The sequence below is a fragment of the Crassostrea angulata genome, chromosome 1, assembly GCF_025612915.1.
Source record: "Crassostrea angulata isolate pt1a10 chromosome 1, ASM2561291v2, whole genome shotgun sequence".
Taxonomy (NCBI): domain Eukaryota; kingdom Metazoa; phylum Mollusca; class Bivalvia; order Ostreida; family Ostreidae; genus Magallana; species Magallana angulata.
Genome location: NC_069111.1, coordinates 38,730,681 through 38,756,707, shown reverse-complemented (window position 1 = coordinate 38,756,707; position 26,027 = coordinate 38,730,681). Strand labels below are relative to the sequence as shown.

General features: G+C 32.2%; 4 protein-coding genes across 5 annotated transcripts; all 4 read right to left on the bottom strand.

Annotated features, from left to right (window-relative positions):
- Nucleotides 1–959: 959 nt before the first annotated feature.
- LOC128180015 (uncharacterized) lies at nucleotides 960–2,210 on the bottom strand. The gene is made up of 3 exons (XM_052847823.1): nucleotides 1,880–2,210; nucleotides 1,548–1,781; nucleotides 960–1,443 (listed from the first exon to the last, which is right to left on the bottom strand). Exons 1-3 carry the CDS (start codon nucleotides 2,145–2,147, stop codon nucleotides 1,232–1,234), a joined length of 714 nt encoding a protein of 237 aa, XP_052703783.1. The 5' UTR covers nucleotides 2,148–2,210; the 3' UTR covers nucleotides 960–1,231.
- Nucleotides 2,211–4,777: 2,567 nt separating this feature from the next.
- On the bottom strand, nucleotides 4,778–6,063 carry LOC128190245 (uncharacterized). Its single transcript, XM_052862253.1, has 3 exons — nucleotides 5,794–6,063; nucleotides 5,363–5,596; nucleotides 4,778–5,204 (listed from the first exon to the last, which is right to left on the bottom strand). The coding sequence occupies exons 1-3, from the start codon at nucleotides 6,059–6,061 to the stop codon at nucleotides 4,993–4,995; spliced, it is 714 nt and encodes a 237-aa protein (XP_052718213.1). The 5' UTR covers nucleotides 6,062–6,063; the 3' UTR covers nucleotides 4,778–4,992.
- A 4,483-nt stretch (nucleotides 6,064–10,546) lies between these two features.
- Nucleotides 10,547–11,791, bottom strand: LOC128180391 (uncharacterized). Its single transcript, XM_052848521.1, has 3 exons — nucleotides 11,524–11,791; nucleotides 11,093–11,326; nucleotides 10,547–10,933 (listed from the first exon to the last, which is right to left on the bottom strand). The coding sequence occupies exons 1-3, from the start codon at nucleotides 11,789–11,791 to the stop codon at nucleotides 10,722–10,724; spliced, it is 714 nt and encodes a 237-aa protein (XP_052704481.1). The 3' UTR covers nucleotides 10,547–10,721.
- A 5,822-nt stretch (nucleotides 11,792–17,613) lies between these two features.
- Nucleotides 17,614–24,554, bottom strand: LOC128159318 (uncharacterized). Of its 2 annotated transcripts, XM_052822382.1 has the most exons (5): nucleotides 24,075–24,554; nucleotides 23,693–23,731; nucleotides 19,764–19,926; nucleotides 18,271–18,375; nucleotides 17,614–17,939 (listed from the first exon to the last, which is right to left on the bottom strand). In XM_052822382.1, the coding sequence occupies exons 3-5, from the start codon at nucleotides 19,919–19,921 to the stop codon at nucleotides 17,891–17,893; spliced, it is 312 nt and encodes a 103-aa protein (XP_052678342.1). In that variant the 5' UTR covers nucleotides 19,922–19,926; nucleotides 23,693–23,731; nucleotides 24,075–24,554; the 3' UTR covers nucleotides 17,614–17,890. The 2 variants fall into 2 exon arrangements, with proteins under 2 accessions (XP_052678342.1, XP_052678334.1); XM_052822374.1 differs by lacking the exon at nucleotides 23,693–23,731 and having other exon boundaries at nucleotides 24,075–24,549.
- Between the last annotated feature and the right edge of the window lie 1,473 nt (nucleotides 24,555–26,027).

Sequence of the window (26,027 nt, the reverse complement as noted above, 5' to 3'; positions counted from 1 at the left end):
TAGCCTAACTAAAATTGTAACTTGCCACTCGGCAAAGGAATATATAAGACTCAATTATCTGGAGAAAAAAAATTCGAAGTCGTGGGGACGATTTTGCTGGGTGTCTTAATTGCGCGTCGTTTATTTATCCGCCTGTACGCGCAGATAAGGATCACGCAATGGCACTACTGTGTGGATTGCCTACATATTCTAGATCAGAGTGGGGGCTCATTGACTGCCGCCTTGTCGAGTGCTGATGGCCACCCGATTTCCTTTTCGGCAGTGTCCATGGAAACGATATATAGAAACAAATTAAAGGTCAATGAAACATTTGCAGTAAAAGATGAAGACCTTCAAGCATTATGTACGCATCGAGCACGTAGCGATAAATAAAACAGTTTTTATTTACATCGACGCGTAAACAAAAATCAAAACTAGCAGGTAAGTTTTAAAAAATGAATTCACCACGTCTTACCCGTTCAAATTCAAAATATCTGCAGGGATTTCATGATATAGTTTGAGCTAACGGACCTAAATGCACCTGAGAGCTAGCTAAATCACAAACAAAGGCATAATACTATACGAAGTCTTATTTCCTGACTGTTTGGACAATAACAAGTTTATTGTCCCCATCGACAGCAACTATGTCTTTCGGCTTTGCCTCAGGAAACAGTTACTGTCTCGGGGGACAATAAACTTGCTTTTGTCCTCATAGCCAGTGAGTATGTATATATTACATTGTATAATAAATATCATAATCCAAATTCCGCAAACAGCTTAACTTAAAACGGCTTTTAATCAAATGTCATAAATCTATTCTAGGAAAAACTATCCAACCGTGAAATAGTTTTTGTACTATCTGCACATGCTGTTCAAGAATATAGTTTTTACAATTATATAAAAAATAATAATAATAATCGAGGCTTATATTTTTCACATTTGTTTAATAAATATTAATCAATTTATAAAAGCAAGCTGCATTGGCCAATACAGAAGTTCGTTCCTTTTGGTGAGCATAGTAGTTTTGTATGTTTCAAAAGGATACCTTAACACGAGTCCGTCTACGAAATATTGCTAATCATAGTAAATGCAACTACACTCTGCATTATTTGAGCTGCTTCATCAAAACACGCAATTATATTAACATTCTATGTAATGTACACATTTTATCTGCCGTTTCATTTTCAAATAAAGCAATTGCAACCTAAGTTAAAATGAATAAGATTTAGAATTCTTTGTAAACTAAGAGTATCTAATATGTTGTGTAGATTTCAATCTCAACTAGATTGAGAATATTGCTGGAACCTTGAGTGATCTGAAGTCTCACATATTGCCCTATCGTCGGGTAGTCAAACAGAATCTCCATCACCTGTTCAGTCATTCCTGGTCCTTTGAAAAACCCTCTCTGTTTAAAAGAAACTCCGTCATTTGACACCTCAAAAGCGACATCGTGAAACCTCTGTCCTATAAAAACAACAGTTAGAGTTAATTTTCGTCATATATTAGATTGATGGTAATTTGGGTAATTTCTTTTACAAACTATTAATAGAAATAACACAACAACTCACCATCTCTGTCTAATCTGTTGAAAACACGGACACAGGATATAACTAGCGGTCCCTCCAAAATAACCGTAAGCCATGGAGCATTTTCATAACCACTAGCAAACACCTGTGTAGTCTCAAATATCAAGTACACTCCATCTGTGGCAAATGTGGTTCCCCAAAAATGGTGAAAATTGTTGAAAACAGAGGACGCACTACATGGTCGAAACAAAGCCGCGTTTCGTTTTTCGTCTACCCCTAAAAAGAGGTAGAAACTTAATTGTATTAAAACAATCATGTGTTTGGAACTAATAACTCTACCGAAACTTATCATATATAATATTTTTAATACAAACCATAATGATTCCATTCTTTGTCGTTTGTTTGTTTTCTATATATGTAAGTACAGTTCCATTGGCAATATTTATTTTCAATGTTAAAGAAAAACCTCACATCTTTAGACTCGCGTCCAAGTGCTGCACATTGAAGCAAACTATAAACACGCCGTTCTTTACATCGGATAGGTGTAAAATGGGAAGCATGTCTTAGACCATACCACTGTGACACAGTAGTACTAATAGAAAGATACATAAAAAGGAGTACATGTAAATCCAAAAGTATCATTGTTTTAATGCCCGTTGACTTAGTGGATTTATTCGTAACACTTTAATAGTCTTGTAGAAATAAATAATTGTCCCAACCGAAATGCAAAATCGAGTTTGATTTTATTGAAATAATAAATGGAGTTTCTTTGTTAATGTTAAATAATTTAGTTTGTAGATGAGAAATCCACCTTAAGAGTCGATTTTTACTATCGATATGCATATTACGATGTGTTTTAAATAGTACCTTTTACCACTTACGGATGGCTGTAAGCTGTCATCCGAACATGAAGAAGCTAACAGTATTTTCTAAATTAAGTCTTTTGATTTTCTCCTCCCGTGTATTGATTTCATAAAAATTATACTACAAAGACGACGTTATACATAGACAAAATAAGTAACAATATAATTGTCTACATAATGAGCGTGGAACTTTTTACGCTGTCGATGATAACCAGCGTCTGTTATAATTAATGTAGATACTTTTACTCGCGTGTTTTTTTTTAATTAAAACATATTATATTCATGACAGCTACAAAAGAAATATAGTTATAGATGGAAAACATATTTTATGTCAACTATTCTAAAATATAACACAAATCAACATACCTGAAACACTTTAAAAAGTGGCGAATTATGGGGGCAAAATTTGACTAATATCATATATAGTTCTTTGGAAATATTATAAGGAGTGGTAATTATACGGAGACATCAAAGTATCCCGCAATTATTATTTTCTCATCAGTTTTGTCCGCTTATTAACAAAATAATGTAATGACCATTAAGGTAGCTCCAAGACATCCAACCCATTACTCTTTTGCATTGATTCTGATTTTCTTTTCTGTGACTTGTGTTCAAACTTCAATAAAAAGAAATTCGAAGAATATTTTATCTTTATATGAGACCCTTCCAATTTTCCGAGTTATCTAGATGTATTGATTTTTCAATTGTTTAAACTTTGTAACCGAAAATATAGGATCATTTTTCATTCTAACTATTCAATTTCAATAATTTCAACTGTGAACATGACATTTGTTTGTAGAGAGGCTGTTATTTCCGTATGGTTTGTGCGCTCTTCATTATTCATGCTTCAGGAAGAAAGTTCCAACGAAATGAAAGATTGTACAAAAAATACCGCAAATGTTGTTGAAAAGAGAAGTGTGCATGTTTTTATCTATGGTGCATATGCGTTCAATTTGACATCAAAGAATGTTCTAAATTGTTCGTTACTTCTGAAAGTTGTTAAAATAAGATGCCCATGGTGTTAATTTTGTTTTAAAAAAATGGCTTGAATCGTACATACTTTACTATAGACATTGACACGCATTTTTCAATCTTGTCCAACATTTTTTCATTGTTTTACACTATACACGTCTATCAACCAGTTACAGCCTTCACATTTAAACAAAGTTATGTCTTTTCAATGAATCATTTTTCTTTATTGACAAAAATAAATGGAAATAAATACAATATTATTTATTTTAGAAAAAATAACAGGGGAACAACTCATTTATATTTGAATATGGAAATTCATAAGTATTAAATATTTTTGAGATTGTTCGTATAGACATTATATTTCTGTGCATCATTTCAATTATAATCGATTGTACACATTATATTCAAAACTCAGTTAACTATTGACGATGCTATAATTATATTAAGTGAATAATGTCTTACCCGTCTACTAGTATTTTAAGCGGTACAAACGTAAACAGGTTACGGGCACTGTACCAGTTATCGGCTAAAATTTTACGTTTTCTTTTCGTGTTTCCTTATTTCTTGATATATTGGAATAAAACTTGAAATATTTTAATTGGTGAACTCCTTATTTATCCATCGACTAGATTATATCATTAATTAAAATCCCGAACAACTTGTTTTTTTTGTTTTTGTTTCTGCTTTTTATCACGCCCCGAATTTGCCGAGTTTTTACGATTTACTGTACCATTTATCGGCTTCATGATAATAACATAGTAAAATCCCTATACATCTTAATTTTATACTCTTCAAAATATAATTTGAATATTATGTCCCTTGTGGGGTCAGCCTAAAAGGTCGTATGGGTTATTATACATAATCAAAACTCAAAAAAATTGCTCGTTTGTTATCATACGGTAATACACAAAATCGTACACTATTCAATACATAATTGTGCAATCAGGCGATCAACTGCGCTATAAATCTATCGGAATTTAGTTTATTCTGTTTGTTTATACATGTTATATGTATTGATATTATGTGCCAAATCAAAGAAGGGATATAATAACGTATCACAGTGAGGTAATATTTTATTTCTATCTTATTACGTCACTTCCCCCACTGCTGGAAGTGCAAAGATGTAAATCAACGGTAAACAATGATCGTTTAAGCTCATGTTTAAAACAAATTCAAGAAATGTTTCAAGCAAACCTACTTTTCTTTATTCGTAACAGAAGACCGAATTAAAAAATCTCGAATAGTTGCTTTCTATAAACCCGAACTCTCAGTTTAGCCGATAACTTGAACAGTACAAATATTTGTTTTCTTTGACTAATATTTTGAAATTCTGCAGATTTGATTTAATTTCTTTTCTAACGAAAAACCCATAAAATTGTTATCACATTAATATTTTGCTTTGTTAAAAAAGATCGACATGAAAAATTGGTCTTTATTTGTTTGATCATGTAATTAGTAATTACACAAAAAAGGTGATCCACATTTACAATTACTGATGAACATTTCAACATTTCACATAATCTTTATACGTTTAATTTTCAAATCCAAGTATAGTGTTAACTTAAGCAATGGGTAAAGTCCAATTCAGTTTCATTTTGAATAACACTAATTTAGAATTTACAAAATCAAACAGTTTTTATTAAGGAAAAAAATTAATATGGTGTGTAAACTTCAATCTCTTCAAAGTTGAGATAATTACTTGAACCTTGTGTTATGCGCATTCTAAAATATTGCCCTATTGCTGGGTAGTCTAACAGAACCTCCTCCATCCGCCCAGTAACCCCTGGTCCTCGGAAAAATCCTCGCTGTTCAAAAGAAGCTCTGTCAATGGACACCTCAAACGCAACATCATGAAATCTCTCTCCTATAAAAATAGGTAATAAATGAGATTTTAAATCTCCTTTCATTTTTTAACGAGTTTGTAATTGTTTTCAACGGAAAGGTAACATGATAAAGAATACAAATGAAAAATCTTTTGAAAATGCAGAAAAGGAGGAAGACATGAGAGCAAACTTAACTTACCACAGCAGTCTCCTCTATTGTAAACTCGGACAAATGATAACAGTAGTGGTCCGTCCAATGTTACCATAATCCATGGAGATGTTTCCAATTGACTTACAAATATGTGGTTATATGTGTTAAATGAATGTAACCCATCAGTAGCATATTGGGTACCCCACAAAGACGGGCCATTACTGTACACAGAAGATGCAGTGGATGGTCGCAAAAGAGCTGCGTTTCTCTTCTCTTTGATGACTGTCAAAATAACAAAAACTAGGTATCAAAGCAAAGTATTCTTTAAAAGATAAATTTTCATTCAAAACTGTTTTTAAAACAATTTGTCTCAATTATGTTAAAACACAAAATGTGTTATTTCTTAATTATTAGTGTACCGTTTTATTTTCCTCTATGTCAGAACTTTAACGTTATGTTATTTTCGAAATAAAACATACCATATAGACTCCAGTCTTTGTTTTGTGTTTCAGTTGTGTTTAAGAAGGTATTCGTACAGTTCCATCGACAATATTTATGTTCAAGGTTAAAGGAAAACCTCACATCTTTTGATTCACCTCCAAGTGCTGCACAATGAAGCAAACTAGCGACATATTGCTCTTTACAGCGGATAGGGGTAAAAAGGGAGTCAGGCCTTAGACCATACCACTGTGACATAGCACTACTAATAGAGAGATATGTAACAAGAAATATGTCCACGTTTATCATTGTTGTCGCGCTGACTAACTAAGCGACAAACTAATGTCTCTGCTTAAAAATACTAGCTATAGATATGAAAAATCGAAATTTCGCTGACAATGATCATGTTAAATAATTCAAATTAAAAAAAAAACATACAAGGAAAGTGTATTTGTTTGATTAAATATGCATATCATTTAACACTGTCGATACTAAGTTTTCCTCTAGAAAGAGACAGAATTGTTTACACAATTTCCGTGTACGCCATTTCCAACCAAACTTAGGAAGGGCGTCCAATAAATGATGCCATCGTTGTAACAAATATAACACAATATAAAAGATATTTTAAAAAAACTTTTTAATGGTTACCTTCAAAAAACTCTCCTTTAACAGACACACATAATTTTAACCGATTTATCCAAGCTTGGAATGCATTCATATCATATATTTTGGAAATGGTATTTATGTACTGATAAATGGCAGAGCCCGAAGCATTCTTTTTTCTCGGGTGAAAAGGGAAGATGGGGCAAAACAGAAAACTTTTCGTCTCCTAAAATTGGTCTCACAATTTGTGATTTATGTGCGGGTGCGTTGTCATGAAGAAGTCAGATGCGAATTCTAGACTCTGGTCTCTTCCTTTCGTAACGTTTCTTTACTTTCTTCAGCACATAATTTTTGTATACATGTACATGTCCGATGATTGATCGGCCTTTTGGAATAGGAAATTGAAATACAGGACCTTCAATTTTTAAAATATTTTGTATTATACTTTTTTGTACGTTCGCATCAATTTGCTATAATAGGGCGTTTTGCCTTTTTAGCCAACCGCATTTTGTTATCAATTTTCCTCTGAGGTTCATTTCAACCCACAATCGGTTTTTGTTAATAAATGAGGTATCCAACTTGCACTAACCTTTCGATGGCCAATGTGTTTCTTTAAAATTGTAAACACTGTCCCCGATGAAATGCCTACTAAATTTGCTATTGTTTAATGGTTAATCGACCATCATTAGTAATGTTATCTGTTATTTTTTCAAGTATTGCATCCGTTGAAGCCGTACGAGGTGCACTAGGATGTTGCTAATTCTTAAGGTCTGTCTGGCTATTTTTTTAATTTTTTAACCCACTTATAAACTTGTCTCAATGACATACACTTGTTTCCATACACATCACACAGTTCTTTGAAAATATCTTTCGAGTCTTTACCTAGTCTGGCACATGCTTTCATGTAGCCTCTATATTTTCAGCCTTATTGGATGATGAGTTACCAGTCATTTTTCATACGAGGTCTTAAGTGGGGTTATATATCAGCTTTTTAAAGGGGTATTCGATGATGAAACGTGGTCAGATAAACAGCCATACATAGAATGTGAAATAAATCATGCGTAAAAAGATTGAACCATGTATTTTAAATCTGAACACCGTTAGTAATAAGGCATTGTCCGCCATATTTCTCTTTCAGCACCGCTTTCCGTACAACCCCTATATAAGCCACAGACCTCTGAAAAGTTTAAAGGGGCATGATCACGATTTTGGTAAAAAATTATTTTTTCGATTATAATGTTTTTAATGCTTCAGTAAGGCATTTTCAATTGGCAACAAAAATTTGATTGTCATTTGTTGAGTTATAAGCGAGTTACAGAGCTTACAGTACTACAATTCCTCGGTATGTAAACAAAACAAGTAACAATATAATTGTCTACATAAGGAGTGTGGAACTTTTTACGCTGTCGATGATAACCAGCGTCTGTAATAATTAATGTAGATACTTCTACTCGCGTGTTTTTTTTAAAATTAAAATTATTATATTCATGACAGCTACAAGAGAAATATAGTTATTATTGAAAATAATGTATCAAAGATCTTCAAAGGACTATATAAACAACTATGTATGGTTTGAGCAAAAAAATGCTCCCTTAAATGAACATAGTCAGGTTACTGTAATTGTTTGTTTTATATGTACAAATATTTTTGAAGTTTGTTCATAATTTTTATTTTTATTTAATTAAGTGTCCACAATTTAAAAATATGACATTATAAATCTAACCTTTTACCGTCATTTTTGTATACTTAGCATAAAACGGCTTATTTTAAAGCAGTTTTTCTAAAAAAAAAAAAAAAAAAAAAAAAAAAAAAAAAAAAAAAAAAAAAAAAACATTGAGCGATTGCTTGCACAAACAAAATATTTTCATCAAAGGTATATCTCTTCAGTACTTATAAGTGACAAAAAGTTCGTTCTTGTTCAAAGAGTCGCTCTATATTTCCCATTCGAAAAAAGATATGAAAAATGTCAATTTTTGTCTGTTTTTGATTGAAGTCAAAAAATAGCGTCATATACTGCCAGTGAGTGCATATAATGAAAATGAATAATTAAAAAACATATTTTAAATCAACTATTCTAAAGTATAACACAAATTAATGTACCTGAAACACTTTAAAAAGTGGCGTATGGGGGCCAAATTTGACTAATATCATATATAGTTCTTTGGAAATATTAAAAGGAGTGGTCATTATACGGAGACATCAAAGTATCCCGCAATTATTATTTTCTCATCAGTTTTGTCCGCTTATTAACAAAATTATGTAATGACCATTGGGGTAGCTCCAAGACATCCAACCCATTACTCTTTTGCATTGATTCTGATTTTCTTTTCTGTGACTTGTGTTCAAACTTCAATAAAAAGAAATTCGAAGAATATTTTATCCTTATATGAGAACCGTCCAATTTTCCAAGTTATCTAGATGCATTGATTATTCAATTGTTTAAACTTTGTAACCGAAAATATAGGATCATTTTTCATTCTAACTATTCAATTTCAATAATTTCAACTGTGAACATGACATTTGTTTGTAGAGAGGCTGTTATTTCCGTATGGTTTGTGCGCTCTTCATTATTCATGCTTCAGGAAGAAAGTTCCAACGAAATGAAAGATTGTACAAAAAATATCGCAAGTGTTGTTGAAAAGAGAAGTGTGCATGTTTTTATCTATGGTGCATATGCGTTCAATCTGACATCAAAGAATGTTCTAAATTGTTCGTTATTTCTGAAAGTTGTTAAAATAAGATGCCCATGGTGTTAATTTTGTTTTAAAAAAATGGCTTGAATCGTACATACTTTACTATAGACATTGACACGCATTTTTCAATCTTGTCCAACATTTTTTCATTGTTTTACACTATACACGTCTATCAACCAGTTACAGCCTTCACATTTAAACAAAGTTATGTCTTTTCAATTAGTCATTTTTCTTTATTGACAAAGATAAATGGAAATAAATACAATATTATTTATTTTAGAAAAAATAACAGGGGAACAACTCATTTATATTTGAATATGGAAATTCATAAGTATTAAATATTTTTGAGATTGTTCGTATAGATATTATATTTCTGTGCATCATTTCAATTATAATCGATTGTACACTTCATATTTAAAACTCAGTTAACTATTGACGATGCTATAATTATATTAAGTGAATAATGTCTTACTCGTCTACTAGTATTTTAAGCGGTACAAACGTAAACAGGTTACTGGCACTGTACCAGTTATCGGCTAAAATTTTACGTTTTCTTTTCGTGTTTCCTTATTTCTTGATATATTTGAATAAAACTTGAAATATCTTAATTGGTGAACTCCTTATTTATCCATCGACTAGATTATATCATTAGTTAAAATCCCAAACAACTTGGGTTTTTTTTGTTTTTTGTTTTTGTTTTTGCTTTTTATCACGCCCCGAATTTGCCGAGTTTTTACGATTTACTGTACCAGTTATCGGCTTCATGATAATAACATAGTAAAATCCCTGTACATCTTAATTTTATACTCTTCAAAATATAATTTGAATATTATGTCCCTTGTGGGGTCAGCCTAAAAGGTCGTAGGGGTTATTATACATAAACAAAACTCAAACAATTGCTCGTTTTTTATCATACGGTAATACACAAAATCGTACACTATTCAATACATATTTGTGCAATCAGGCGATCAACTGCGCTATAAATCTCTCGGAATTTAGTTCATTCTTTTTGTTTATACATGTTATATGTATTGATATTATGTGCCAAATCAAAGAAGGGATATAATAACGTATCACAGAGAGGTAATATTTTATTTTTATCTTATTACGTCACTTCCCCCACTGCTGGAAGTGCAAAGATGTTAATCAACGGTAAACAGTGATCGTTTAAGCTCATGTTTAAAACAAATTCAAGAGATGTTTCAAGCAAACTTACTTTTCTTTATTCGTAACAGAAGACCGAATTAAAAAAATCTCGAATAGTTGCTTTCTATAAACCCGAACTCTCAGTTTAGCCGATAACTTGAACAGTACAAATATTTGTTTTCTTTGACTTAATATTTTGAAATTCTGCAGATTTGATTTAATTTCTTTTCTAACGAAAAACCCATAAAATTGTAATCACATTAATATTTTGCTTTGTTAAAAAAGATCGACATGTAAAATTGGTCTTTATTTGTTTGATCATGTAATTAGTAATTACACAAAATAGGTGATCCACATTTACAATTACTGATGAACATTTCAACATTTCACATAATCTTTATATGTTTAATTTTCAAATCCAAGTATAGTGTTAACTTAAGCAATGGGTAAAGTCCAATTCAGTTTCATTTTAAATAACACTAAGTTTAGAATTTACAAAATCAAACAGTTTTTATGAAGGAAAAAAATTAATATGGTGTGTAAACTTCAATCTCTTCAAAGTTGAGATAATTGCTTGAACCTTGTGTTATGCGCATTCTAAAATATTGCCCTATTGCTGGGTAGTCTAACAGAACCTCCTCCATCCGCCCAGTAACTCCTGGTCCTCGGAAAAATCCTCGCTGTTCAAAAGAAGCTCTGTCAATGGACACCTCAAACGCAACATCATGAAATCTCTCTCCTACAAAAATAGGTATTAAATGAGATTTTAAAACTACTTTCATTTTTTTAACGAGTTTGTAATTGTTTTCAACGGAAAGGTAACATGATAAAGAATACAAATGAAACATCTTTTGAAAATGCAGAAAAGGAGGAAGACATGAGAGCAAACTTAACTTACCACAGCAGTCTCCTCTATTGTAAACTCGGACAAATGATAACAGTAGTGGTCCGTCCAATGTTACCATAATCCATGGAGAGGTTTCCAATCGACTTTCAAATATGTGTGTATTTTTGTAAAATGAATGTAACCCATCAGTAGCATATTGAGTACCCCACAAAGACGGGTCATTACTGTACACAGAAGATGCAGTGGATGGTCGCATAAGAGCTGCGTTTCTCTTCTCTTTGATGACTGTCAAAATAACAAAAACTAGGTATCAAAGCAAAGTATTCTTTAAAAGATAAATTTTCATTCAAAACTGTTTTTAAAACAATTTGTCTTAATTATGTTAAAACACAAAATGGGTTATTTCTTAATTATTAGTGTACCGTTTTATTTTCCTCTTTGTCCGAAATTTAATGTTATGTTATTTTCGAAATAAAACTTACCATATAGACTCCAGTCTTTGTTTTGTGTTTCAGTTGTGTTTAAGAGGGTATTCGTACAGTTCCATCGACAATATTTATGTTCAAGGTTAAAGGAAAACCTCACATCTTTTGATTCACCTCCAAGTGCTGCACAATGAAGCAAACTAGCGACGTATTGCTCTTTACAGCGGATAGGGGTAAAATGGGAGTCAGGCCTTAGACCATACCACTGTGACATAGCACTACTAATAGAGAGATATGTAACAAGAAATATGTCCACGTTTATCATTGTTGTCGCGCTGACTAACTAAGCAACAAACTAATGTCTCTGCTTAAAAATACTAGCTATAAATATGAAAAATCGAAATTTCGCTGACAATGATCATGTTAAATAATTCAAATTAAAAAAAACATACAAGGAAAGTGTATTTGTTTGATTAAATATGCATATCATTTAACACTGTCGATACAAAGTTTTCCTCTAGAAAGAGACAGAATTGTTTACACAATTTCCGTGTACGCCATTTCCAACCAAACTTAGGAAGGGCGTCCAATAAATGATGCCATCGTTGTAACAAATATAACACAATATAAAAGATATTTTAAAAAAACTTTTTAATGGTTACCTTCAAAATACTCTCCTTTAACAGACACACATAATTTTAACCGATTTATCCAAGCTTGGAATGCATTCATATCATATATTTTGGAAATGGTATTTATGTACTGATAAATGGCAGAGCCCGAAGCATTCTTTTTTCTCGGGTGAAAAGGGAAGATGGGGCAAAACAGAAAACTTTTCGTCTCCTAAAATTGATCTCACAATTTGTGATTTATGTGCGGGTGCGTTGTCATGAAGAAGTCAGATGCGAATTCTAGACTCTGGTCTCTTCCTTTCGTAATGTTTCTTTACTTTCTTCAGCACATAATTTTTGTATACATGTACATGTCCGGTGATTGATCGGCCTTTTGGAATAGGAAATTGAAATACAGGACCTTCAATTTTTAAAATATTTTGTATTATACTTTTTTGTACGTTCGCATCGGATTGCTAAAATAGGGCGTTTTGCCTTTTTAGCCAACCGCATTTTGTTATCAATTTTCCTCTGAGGTTCATTTCAACCCACAATCGTTTTTTTTTGTTAATAAATGAGTATCCAACTTGCACTAACCTTTCGATGGCCAATGTGTTTCTTTAAAATTGTAAACACTGTCCCCGATGAAATGCCTACTAAATTTGCTATTGTTTAATGGTTAATCGACCATCATTTGTAATGTTATCTGTTATTTTTTCAAGTATTGCATCCGTTGAAGCCATACGAGGTGCTCTAGGATGTTGCTTATTCTTAAGGTCTGTCTGGCTGTTTTTTTAATTTTTTAACCCACTTATAAACTTGTCTCAATGACATACACTTGTTTCCATACACATCACACAGTTCTTTGAAAATATCTTTCGAGTCTTTACCTAGTCTGGCACATGCTTTCATGTAGCCTCTATTTTCAGCCTTATTTTCATACGGGGTCTTGAGTGGGGTTATATATCAGCTTTTTAAAGGGGTATTCGATGATGAAACGTGGTCAGATAAACGGCCATAAATAGAATGTGAAATAAATCATGCGTGAAAAGATTGAACCATGTATTTTAAATCTGAACACCGCTAGTAATAAGGCATTGTCCGCCATATTTCTCTTTCAGCACCGCTTTCCGTACAACCCCTATATAAGCCACAGACCTCTGAAAAGTTTAAAGGGGCATGATCACGATTTTGGTAAAAAAATTATTTTTTCGATTATAATGTTTATAATGCTTCAGTAAGGCATTTTCAATTGGCAACAAAAATTTGAGTGTCATTTGTTGAGTTATAAGCGAGTTACAGAGCTTACAGTACTACAATTCCTCGGTATGTAAACAAAGCTTTTGTTTACATTTTGAATGTTGAAGTGAAATTTTCAGTTTTAGACCTAAAATGAATGTGTTAATCGTTAAACGATAGGAACTGTTTATTTATGCTTAAAAAGAATAAGAATATAGACAAATCATCTAGATTTTTTATTGATATATTGAACCTATGTAAACAAAAACAGGGCACGAGCCTTGTTTACATGACGAAGAATTGTGAGCCTTGTATCTTGCTTAAACTCATCGATGAGCACCCAAATTTCATTTGATTATTAGAAATGCATTCATTAAGCATTGTAAATAACAAAAACAGAAGAAAAAAATTTGACCAAAATCGTGACCATGTCCCTTTAAAGTATTTAGCAGGTCTCATCTCTGTGGACGTACATCTTGTCTCGCCGTGTTTCTCGGTCGCGATGAAATTATCAAGTTTTACGCACGGTTCTCAAACCAGGAGAGTACTAACATCATATTTACTAGTCAATGCAATATTTACTAACAAAATATGCACATAGAATAAGAATTAAATGCAAAAAAACCCAAGAAACAACGAAATGAATACATCACGTCGGCCACGAGTTTCAGATGTGCAATCTGGTGTAACGAAATTGAAGGTTTTAATACAAGGTACCTGTGTGACGGTGCCTATTTACGAGTGGTGTTCAGCTTTAAGGAATCTGATTAGTGGCATTATGTATTGAAGGCCCTTTATAACAGTTTTAACACAAGGCATCAATTGCTAAAGAGGTTTAAGAATTATTTATGGTATATTTAAAATTTTCTTCTCGAGAACCATATGACCATAAAACTTTTTAAGTTGTGTTGGAGCATCCCTACATGTATGTAGTGTTATTTTAAGTTTGTCCAATTTATAATTCCATGGTTTAGGATGTGGTGATCAATTTTTTAGGGTGTAGTGATCATTATTTTTAAATAGAAACATGAAGGAAAATATGAATATTTTTACAAAAACTATTTCTAATGCTGTAATTTATGATATTACAATGCAAGCATCTTGGTGTAGCGTTAAAGTTGACATTTTGTTTTTAGCTCACATACAATGAAGGGGTGGGGTCAAATTTTCATGTGTTTGAAAAAAAATGGCCTAGAACGCAAAGTCACTGATTGTCTTTGACAATGAAAAATTCCTTCGTATGTATCCAAATCATTCATATCATACTAGACTTTGACCCGAGCGTGCACGGGTTGACATTGCATATGGTGTAGGACATTTACGACATAGATACATCGACACACCGTATTGTTGACATTTACATAACCAAGCTTTAAGCCTACGATAATGCTATTAATTTCACTACACTATGTGTAGTTAGAATAATCTAATTGTTTCTCGGCACAGGCCTTCACAACAGTTAAAATGCCTCCCATACACCCGTAATGTAGCAAACAATTATAGAATCATTCCTAATCGATTTTGGAGAAAATTAATGAAGCTGCATTGGAAATAACAGTCAAATTACTCATAACAAACCATTTTGAGGTTGTTAATACCTTTCACCCAAAAATTTAATTCATATTGATGAAGAATCATGGACTGGAAGAATTCAACACTTTTTCACCAACGTTTTTACTCGCTTCGAATTTACACACCATGTAGAAATTCGAAACTTCCTGGATTTTTCATATTAAATGCACTGGGTTAGAGTAATCTCCCGTATTTCCTTTTGATAAACAAATTTTCAGTGAAAATTTATACACGTATTTGTAATATTGTTTCTGAGTTTATCCATACAAATGTGATATTGTGGAAACATAAACTAAAGAGCATACCATGATTTAACGTGAATGTAATGCGCATGCAGACAAAGAATAAATACATAAAATGCTAACACTTATGATGCAAAATATATGCAACCATTTTTATCTGTATTACGCTCAATTTACTGGGTGGTTTTTTTTTACCAAAAAAAAAAAATGATTTGATTGAAAGAAAGCGGTGTCATTTAACATTTATGGAAAAACTATTTAAATATGTCTCAATAGTTGGTCGATATACCGGTATAGCTTAATGAATATATTTATAATTACATGTATATGTCAACAGCGGATGAAAATAAAAGCATCGGTCATATCTTCCTAGTGTTCTGATATTTATGACCCCCATACATCTATACTACTATATTAAAATAATAAACTCGAATTTTTAGTCTTTAATACCGAGAAATCGGAAGAATACTGTCTTTTGTTTTATATATTTTAAACATCTTTGGTACTTGAAGATTACCAATTTGTTTTTATTTTTTCTCAGTTAAGCTTCGCTAATTAATAATCAACGAAAATTCCTCAAAATATCCCGGAAATCACCTGGATTTTTTGGATTTTACAATCTTGCACTTGCGCAATACATTCACACTAACGGGATCTTTAGTTTATATTTGTTTCCACAATATCACATCTGCCTGAATAAACTCAGAAATGATAATACAAATACGGGTAAATTTTCATTGGACTTTCGCTATATATTTTGTTCATATAAATTAATGATTTCTTATGAGAGAAAGTATAAAATAACAAATATACATTTCAACTAAGCACTTACTTTCATCTTCGTGATGACAACAAATATTTGATTACATGCAAAAATGTTACATTATATTTGTTAGGAGAGTGAAGATAGAATATGTTTTATCGTAAAAATGAATAATGTCCTACAGACCCAGTTTTACAAAGAATATACGATTACGTTGGTGAAAAGGTGTTGAGTTCTTCCATTCTATGGATTAAAATTTTTAGTTGAAAGGTATTTGCAGTCTCAAAAAGGTTTGTTGTGATGTATTTGACTGTTATTTTCAAGGCAACATCATTCATTAACTTTCTCCAAAATCGTTCCAGAGCGATTCTGCAATTTTCTGCTACTTTACGGGTATAAGTAAGGGAGGGGCTTTTCCCGAGACACAGTTAGGTTATTCAAACGAAGGAAAGTGTAGTGAAATTAATAGCATTATTGTAGGCTTATAGCTTTGTTATGTAAATGTCAATAATAAGGTGTATCGATGTACCTATTTCTAAATGTTCGATATGCAATGTCAACCCGTGCACGCACGGGTCAAAGTCTAGTAGGGACTAAATACCGAGAGGTGGGAATAAGTAAGCGACATTGAAACATAGAAAAAATACATTATTATATAATGTAAACTTATTTTCTGTAAGTACATGTCTAGGAAAATTGTTCTTGTTTCCTTTTTGCTATGAAAGACTAAAAATGGTTTAAATAAAGCCGTCCTTTAAAACAAACATTCTTTTCTTTAAGCTAACAAAACAAACATTTCTGAACATTAAGAGAATGTTTTTTTCTGTTAAAGGTGACAGAAGATATGGCACAGATCTGTAATGGAGAACCTGTTTATGTATTTCATTAGATTATTTCACGCGTACAATGTAAATTAGTTTGGATTGAACAGCTTCAGATAGAATTTGACAACAAAGTTCAATTAGCAAAGAGATAAACATTGTCAGCTTAAGCATATTTGCATTAAACATATATCACACAGTGGTTTTATTGCTTTTAACAATTCTCTTTGAGATGCTTTTTGTATCTAGCAACGAGGCTTTCATCGCATTATTATACTTCACGTACTTCTCGGTAGTATATCTTGAATATTTTTTCAGCAAATAATTTATTTATGTGTTACTTTGAAAATCTTAATGACCTTATACAAATGAAGAAGAATTACAGTAAAACACAGTTATAGCGAAGACGCTTATAATTAATTGACGCTTACAGAGAAGTCATTTTCATCCCCCGTTACTTTATAACATGTGGCAAACTTGACGGATATAACGAATTACGCTTATAACGAAGTAAAATAGTCCGTCCCTGGCGCTTCGATTCGTTATATGCGGGTTTTACTGTATTTTGTTTAAACGGTTAAAGGTGTAATAGATTTTTATAGGATGAGTCAAAAACATTTCGTGAAAGTGTTTAATAATCATTGGCTTATTTGAGTTAAAATTTGTTGTCAATTATCTTTGCATTGGAAATGCTTTGCTGACCAACTCATTCTAACAATTATTAGAACTGGGTGTTTTGTTCATTTTATTTCTTTTTTTACGATAAACAACTCAACGGCACTCTGTTGTACATGTACATTGATGCATCAAACATCAACCGAAATCTTTTGTAATATACAGTTTCGTTCATTTTTCATGAATAATAATGCAATTCTAATAACATGAGCATAATCCTTAAATAATTTAAAATCCCTTTATTAATAATAAAGAACAACAAGATAGATTAAAACACGAAAAAAGGAAAAGATTGAATAATATTAACACAGAAGAAGAAACAATCGAATCATCAATTTGGAAAGGACAACACGTGTTTATAGGAACAAATTCTAAACAGTTAACGTTCGTTGATAAATAAGGACATGAAAATGTTCATATCAGAAAACTTTAAGAAGTCACGATGTTTGCCTGATAAACACCACAATACAATTTATTTTAAACATTTTAATAGATTTTACGTCAGTTCATCCTTCCTAAGAGACGCATAAACCAACCGTGGTCGTCGAATCTAAAACAAGATAAAGGAAAGATAAAAATCATCTTTCAATTTTTACAACCATCTGCAAGTTTTTTAATTTCACGTTTTATTACAAAGTCCTAGATTTGAACAGATAAAAATCATACCGGCACACCTAAATTGTGAATAAAAAGCTGAATATTTATTCATTTTATCTAAATAAAAGCCATCATTTTTTTGTCTTCAAATTTTTTAAGTTTTCGTTTACAAATTAAAGAGTAAATAAAGAAAATTTGTATCAATTTCTCAAGGTCGTTGTAAAGTCTCTTTGATATAATATTACTGATTATTACTTAAATTAAGAATTTCGTAAATTCCGTACCCAGTACCGTATCCACTTTTATCGAACAACTTCCGTTTGTGGTATGCCCTCTTGGACCATGGACTTACAAAGGACTGCGGACAGGAATTTGGACACATACCTTGTCTGAAAAATATATTGGACACATACCTTGTCTATGTGTAAAAAAACATTTTACACCGATTGTTCAAATTTTCTTGTTTATAATATACAATTTGAGTTATCTGTTTGTGAGCAACAAGTATAGTCATTATTCTTATAAGCAAACTAATTTGTAGAACCGATAGCAAAAAAATATAATTTTTTATAATAATGCTACAAAATGGATAAATGAAAAACTCAAAAGTCCATAATTTTAAAAGATTGGTTCAAGGTTTGAGAATCTTCTCTTTTTTCCATCTAAGATATAATTTACCATATATTAACACATTGTAATCAATACTCTTGTGACGGTTGTTTGCAATACCAGATTTATGATAAAAACAAATTTTAAAAAAACCCACAAAAACATAACACGTATCGTATTCTACTCTAGAAAATTGTATATATTTCTATCGGACATTCGATACATCTTGTATGATTAGAAAGGTGATAAGATTCTCTCAAAAAGCTTCTGTAATGTATTGTTGGAATTTCTATGAAAAATGTTCGTGTTTAGGGTTTTTAATACTAACATGCAACTACCTCAAAACACTGTTATAAGGCAACTTAGCAATTTTCTCCTTTCGACAAGGTTGTCAGAGCGGTTTCTGCCGCTGAGTTATTGAAATTTCTAATGACAAATTATTCGCGTCACCAGAAACACGTATGTGTAATTAAGGACACATTGGAAAATCATTATTAGCACCGTTTCATTCTACATTACAATGTACACTTCAATGCTGACTTCACGCCTTATTCCTTTACTTGAAAAATTCTGCATCACCATACAAAAATACGGTAACGAGGTAAGCAAATAATGTATAATTATTTTCACAGATATCTCCCCCAATACAACTGCAGTACAATAATAGCAGTTTCTCGGTAAAGATAAAATCCATAATTCATTAAAAGATATAAGGGATGTAGTCCATATACTGGTATTTTTTAAGGCATGTTCCTTCACTAATAGCATTGATGTAAACAACGTCGTATGAAACATGTAATAATTAATTATGAAATATAATCTACTAGGTTTTTTTTTTTACATCTATTGAAAACTTAAACCCAACAACCAAACAATTTTTATGAAAATGTGTAAATTAATATAAATGCAATAACGTTTTACTGCATCATATAATATTTATATGAAAGTTGTATTTCGAATAAAATAAAACTAATCTTACTGAAAAAAACCCTCTAATAAACTCGAGCAGAAGTAATACAAAAATATAACATAACTTTGTATTCAATTTGAGCCATTTGTGTCGGGCAATGACCGGACATTTGTGATAATATTGAGCATTGATTGGACTTTATCGGAATAACAAATGACTATTATCAAAGAAGTATAGCGAGATGTCTGCGTCACTCACCGGCAGAGGTTGAAGCATGCTTCGAGAAGTTGAGCATTTTGTGAGGGCAGGTCCGTGGCAGGGCTAGAAAAGATGTTTTCTGCATTGATAGTGTAGACAGTGCATACAGAGCTCACCAATACGCATGCGCTGATTACTGTGATAATGGAGGACGCCATGACTTCTACAAGAAACAAACAACCAACTGTTACTGATGCTATACCATTATAGAGACCACTAACAGAATATGTTCATGAAAAATGGTTCAAAATTACTTGTATTGAAACAAAATAGCTGACTGGTTGGTGAAATTAGTTATCGGAAGAATATACACAATCAGGAATAAATGTGTAACATATAGAAAATATTTACTGCATTGTATTTGAGAAAAATATCATTAAGAAAACCACCAAAGTTTCAGACACGTTTGTTCCAATGAAAAGAAAATAAATTTTGTTTGACCCCACAACATTAGCGCTTGACAAATTCATCAATAATTTGAGTAAGTTGCGTGCTTATGTACATGTATTAAAATGTAGTTAATTGAAACGCTTAATGCCGGCATGATGGCGAAGACAATCGGAAACGCTCTGTTTGACTTGCACGCAAAGATATAAGTAAAAATATCAGAGTGCTCCGATTTGCTTCAAAGTAACTTCTGAAATTGATACTTGATTTTTACTTCTCATACTTTTTAGGGTACCTTTTACACAGCGTTCATTAAAATTGAAATTTGAATTTTATTTTGCTAAATACATATTCCAAAATTGCATCTAATAGATTTTATAAGAAGTTTCAAGAAATGGAAGCAGAAACTTTGGATCTTTACGTTCGTGACTATTGGTCTTCAGGAAATGAATAAAGAGCGCCACCGGAAACTCACACTTTGATCAGTATAAATGTTACAATGCTTTCTCTGTCATCCTGGTAATGCAATACTGGCTCACTAAACTTTAAGTAAAACTAGTAAAGTACACTTGCATCTACCGGTCCTTTACACAACGATCGTGTGCGTGTGCGGTCTATTTCATTATAAGAAATGACGTTAGAAACATCAAATACAATGTAATTAGAAAGGTCCTACATGTATGATAAAAAATATAGGATCGTTTCTTTCCAGCATCAAAACATTTTCTTACAATTTCAAAAATCTATCCAATTTATTTGTCTATGGATTTTAAAGTTTAGAGTTAATTGTAATTACAAAATTTGCTTTATCAAGGAACAATTACCTTGGCGTTGTGTTCTACAAAATAGCTATTCATAAGGCTTCTAAGCAGCTTAGGTAGACCAAGGGAAATGACACAGATGGTGTTTCACGTTCGATATGTATTTTCCTCTCTGTAGTACTATTTTTATGACACAAAACAAATCTTAGGAGAAAGAGGCTTTTGTCTAATTCTAAATTAAATTCAACAGACATTTTCCAGGATCAATCTCCCCCCGAACTATAAGGGTGTTCCATTGTTGCAGGTGTCACCACAAACATGGCCGAGGCAAAATAATTCCCGAATTCCCCTTTGAATTTTGGGCGTTTCCGCCCCGTACAGCTAACTTTTATAGAATAAAAAACAATGTGTAAGATGTCTGACTATTCCAGTTTTGTAACAATGTGAGGGCATTTGAATTTTATATGCGTCTTGTTTCCGAAGTGGTGAAAAGGCTCGGGCTTGATTTTCAAGCACATGTGTAAATTCAACGCACATGTAAATAAAGTTTCATGCCTTGCAGGATACACGTGTGTTTCTTGCAACTAGATTTTAAATTAAGTGTTAACAAGAAGATTTTCCCCAGAAGTTTCGTTTTAAATTAAAAACCTGCATCAAAAGTTTCGCAAATTTGGTAAGAATATACAGGAAAATTTAATACTTTAGCGACACCTGAAACATTTAAATAAACCAATATATTTTCAAGGTTGTTTTGTTTTGTTTGTTTTGCTTTATTTGATAAGCAAATTTATGGAATTAAGCCCCATTTTCTTTTGACCAATTCATATTGAAAGGATTACGTTTAATCAACTTTCGAACTTACCGTTTTCATGTTGTATTTATGATAAATAAAGTATGAATGCAAAGTTTAATTAAAAATGGATTGGAATTGTTCGAAACGGATAATGTTTACCAACGAGAGAATTTTGCTAAACAGACTTGAGTAAATTGGTCAAACTTACAACATGATAATGTGTTGGAACAACTTGTGTTGTAACATCTTCTGCAAATTTGGTATTAGCATACGCTATTGCTGAATATCAGTGGTGAAATTGCATACTAAGCAATCAATAGAAAACAGTTGTGAATAGAATTGGAATAAAATTGGAATCAGAAAGAAACATGACGTAAGTCGGTAAAATACTAGGGCGTGTAACATAAAGGGTACTGAAGTCTGATACCATGATTAAGTAAGACCAGCTCTGTAACGAATAATACGTTTATACCTGTATCAGGTCATGGTATCAATATTATCTAATTTTCTTAGAACTCACTTTTTTCTAGTCTAGTCTTATCCAAAGTTATGCGCCAATAAAATAATTTCTGTCTCATTTGTTTGACTTCACTGAGGACGTAGAAAAATTCTTTAAGAGTAAGAGCATCACTTATCCAGCGATTGCTTCAGAATTAATGATTGTTGTTCTCTGTATAGTCTAAGACTAAAGACCTTACTAGAATCCTGCTTAGCAAGGACAATTGATGAAAATCAGGGCGGCTAGAGCTTATTTCAGTATGTCATATGTACTCTTTACACATATTTAAAGATATTTATTATTATCTCCGGCATTTGAAAACTCATTAAATAATTCTTTGCAGTTTACAAAAAATTGTATGTATGCAGTATACCGGTGTAGGATAAATATACGATTTAATATTTATCATCAGTAGTTAGCTATAACATTTTCAACAATGAAAACATGAAATGATAATTATGTCATTTTGCCCGTACATGTATCTTGATACTATTTAAAAATATTTGTACACAAGAATGTCAGTTTATATTCCAACTGTTCCAAAAAAGTGGAACATTTTTCTATATCTCTATACTGTGCAGCTGAAGATCTTTAAAAGGAGGTAGATAAAGTTTAAAAAATGGCCATGACTTCTAAAGAAGAACATTATAGACAGATCTTTAAATCGTGCTAAAGCCCTAGGGTCATAAATCATACTTATGTGAAGATCTTTACATGGTCCCCAGTTCTCTGCTATGCCGGTATAAGATGATGAGCATAGTGTTTGTCCAATTCTAAGTTTAATGTGCATATATATAAGGAAAATAAGGAAAATGTAGTGAAAAAGTTAGACTAAGATTAAAAGAGAGCTTGTCTCAATTTTATGGAGAGAGAGCGAGAGAGAGAGAGAGAGAGAGAGAGAGAGAGAGAGAGAGAGAGAGAGAGAGAGAGAGGAGAGAGAGAGAGAGAGAGAGAGAGAGAGAGAGAGAGAGAGAGAGAGAGAGAGAGATCATTTTGTTGACTTTTTCTTTTTGATCTTTTTCTTTCTTTGCTATTGTTTTCCTAATAACTAGATCCTAAATTGAAAAACAACATTTTTTCACGTTTTGATTAAAATTTTGTCTTTCTGATGCGTCCTTATAAAGGTTATAAAATCGATTTTTGCTGCACATGATAAAAACTCGTAAAACATCTTGTGATAAGAGAAATCAGAAAAAAATACCGATTTCACAAATAATCGTGCGTGTTTAGCCGGCGGGTTTTTCCGTTGTATTAAGGCTAATACAAATTCATTATACGACATTTGGAAATTATTTTTCAGGAAGTTTGTCTTGAGGATATTGCTCAAAGATGAAGAGCCTCATTTGATACAAAGGATTTAAAATAATCTTGTACAACCACGCGCCAGAAAATCTAAAATCAGAGATCCTGATTTAGAAAATATTCATAAGTAATTAGTATTATAGTAGTATATATATACATGAAAAAAAAGTTCAGTCAAGCAATGTACCTGGTATTCTTATGAACCATATCCTCTCAAATCCATCATCTGAAATTCAATAAGAGAATCATTTTCGACGACGACAATCAGATGTTTAATCCCCTTTTCATTTTGATAGTCCCGCACTTGTTCACAGTTTTAAATGATGGTTGAAACATGACTAGGTAGTGGGAGTTTGTTCATAGTACTAGATAAGGTAACGATAAACATTGGGATGTGGCGAAGAAAACAAGAGGATTAACTTTTAAGTGTTGTCCATCATGAGGTTTGTACTGACCCTATGACACTCGTGTAACCCTATTGTTACTTGCAGCACAACGTCACAAATAATCTAAATAACGAGCAAAAAGATGGCAATTTAAAAAAAAAAATTTGGTTTTTGGTTACTTACCTGAGTATGTATTCAGCAAGAGTTCTGAGTCTTGGAGGTGATGGAATCGATATTGTGAAATGGAGTAGCACTAATATGGTATAACCGCTAAATTAAACAGCCGCCTGTTGATTACATTAATCTGTCAGAACCATTTTATGAGGTACCAAAACGAAATAGTTCTGCTGATTTCTATTTACATCAACGGTTCTATTTGTCGCGTTCACGTTCAATATACCAGGTCCATCAAAGGGATCCACTGCTTTTGTACGAAAGTCTAGCTACCGTGAGATCCCACACCGCACGCGTATTAATTCGTAATAACCAATCACATCAAACGAATTGTCCAAGACCAACACCCAACAGCTCGACGTTAAGCTTCTTCTCAGATCAACAATAACTTTATGATTTCAATCTCGAATATTATCAATCATACATATTTGAAGGTTTTTTTTCATTCAGGTTTACCACATCAGCACTGAAGAAGAATCAAACAATTGAGATTGATACTAAATATTTGTCGCTCAAGACTCACGCGGTTCGTCTAAATAACGATTAGAGCCTCACGTTCTTCCCTTTCCCAGGTTCGGCTATGACGTCATACTATGGCCCTGTATTTGACCGCTTTTCGAATACGCAAAATTTTAGCATGGTAGCGTCTTCCTTACGGAAGCGGAAGTTTCATATAACACCGTAATTATATCAGCAGCAACGGCTTTAAAGCTTTTTATTACGTAATTTTTAATGTTTTGTTTTAATATTGAAAATTTAATGTTGAAATATGCTAAATGGTCATTAGTTACAAACATTTTTTTTAATCAACTGCACTTCTTTAAGTACATGTATCCCTTCCTTAAAGACACAGATGCAACATAATCTCGAAAAGTCTTAGCTGCAGAACTGGAAAAGTCTTGAGCTGAAAAAAATGTAGGAAGATAATTTTCGATACTTTCATTTTATTGAATTCCTGAACGGAGAGGACTGAACATTTGTCGTCTGGATCATAGCTTGAATTAAGGTACGTCTGTAAAATACTAAGATAGCAATTCAATAAAAGCAAGTCCATATTGATGTGATTATAGTGTATATTTATGTCGTTGTAATCATTTACGTTCGTGAAAAACCTATATGGTTTTTAAATCATGATAGGTAATCAAAATATACATACAGGGAATTGAAATAGAACGCGTATAGTTCTTGAGCTATGACGTCTTGTGTATATTTATCGAACTCTTGCAATAAAGCAATAACCAAATCCACAACAGAAAATGTGCTATTTACCATATTAATTAAATTTAAAAAAATAATTAACCAAAATCAGGATAATATAACTATCAGATGAGATGGGACAGTTTCAAAATATCAATGTGAATGAAAGTATTGACTTTACAACTGAAAAATTATTATAGCTGTTTTTCAGTTTTTCCCAATACCTACACTATTTAAGTACAGGTTCACGTAAGAATCAGGCAATATCGGAATTTTGTGATAAGTGATAAGACGCAAAATAAAACGAAATTTTACCCAGCAAGAAACTGGGATGTTTAGAATGTATATGCCAAATTATTCTGAAATATTCCGTTTCGTTTTTGAATACGGGCCCGATATATTGACAAGGCGCTCAATTTTGACGCCGTGCAAGTCTTAGTAAAATAGCATATATTTTTATCAAATTACTAAAAACAGCAAACCTTACGAGAAAAATTGATTATAAATAGTAACTAAACTCACTCAGCACAATGATTTCCAATTTTAAAAAGTATTGAAAAGTTTGAGTTTTGAGTTTAAATTGCCGTTAAAATTAGCAAATTCGAGTGAAATCTGGTTGTCTTTCTTGGTTGATTCACAATATCGTCGCTAGATGGCGCCTCGTTGCTACGTACGCTAGTGCGCGAAAATGGAAGTTCGAGAAGACTACACGGTTTCGGGACACTACGCAAACAGCTTCACAAGTCTGTAAAAAGCCGATCCAGA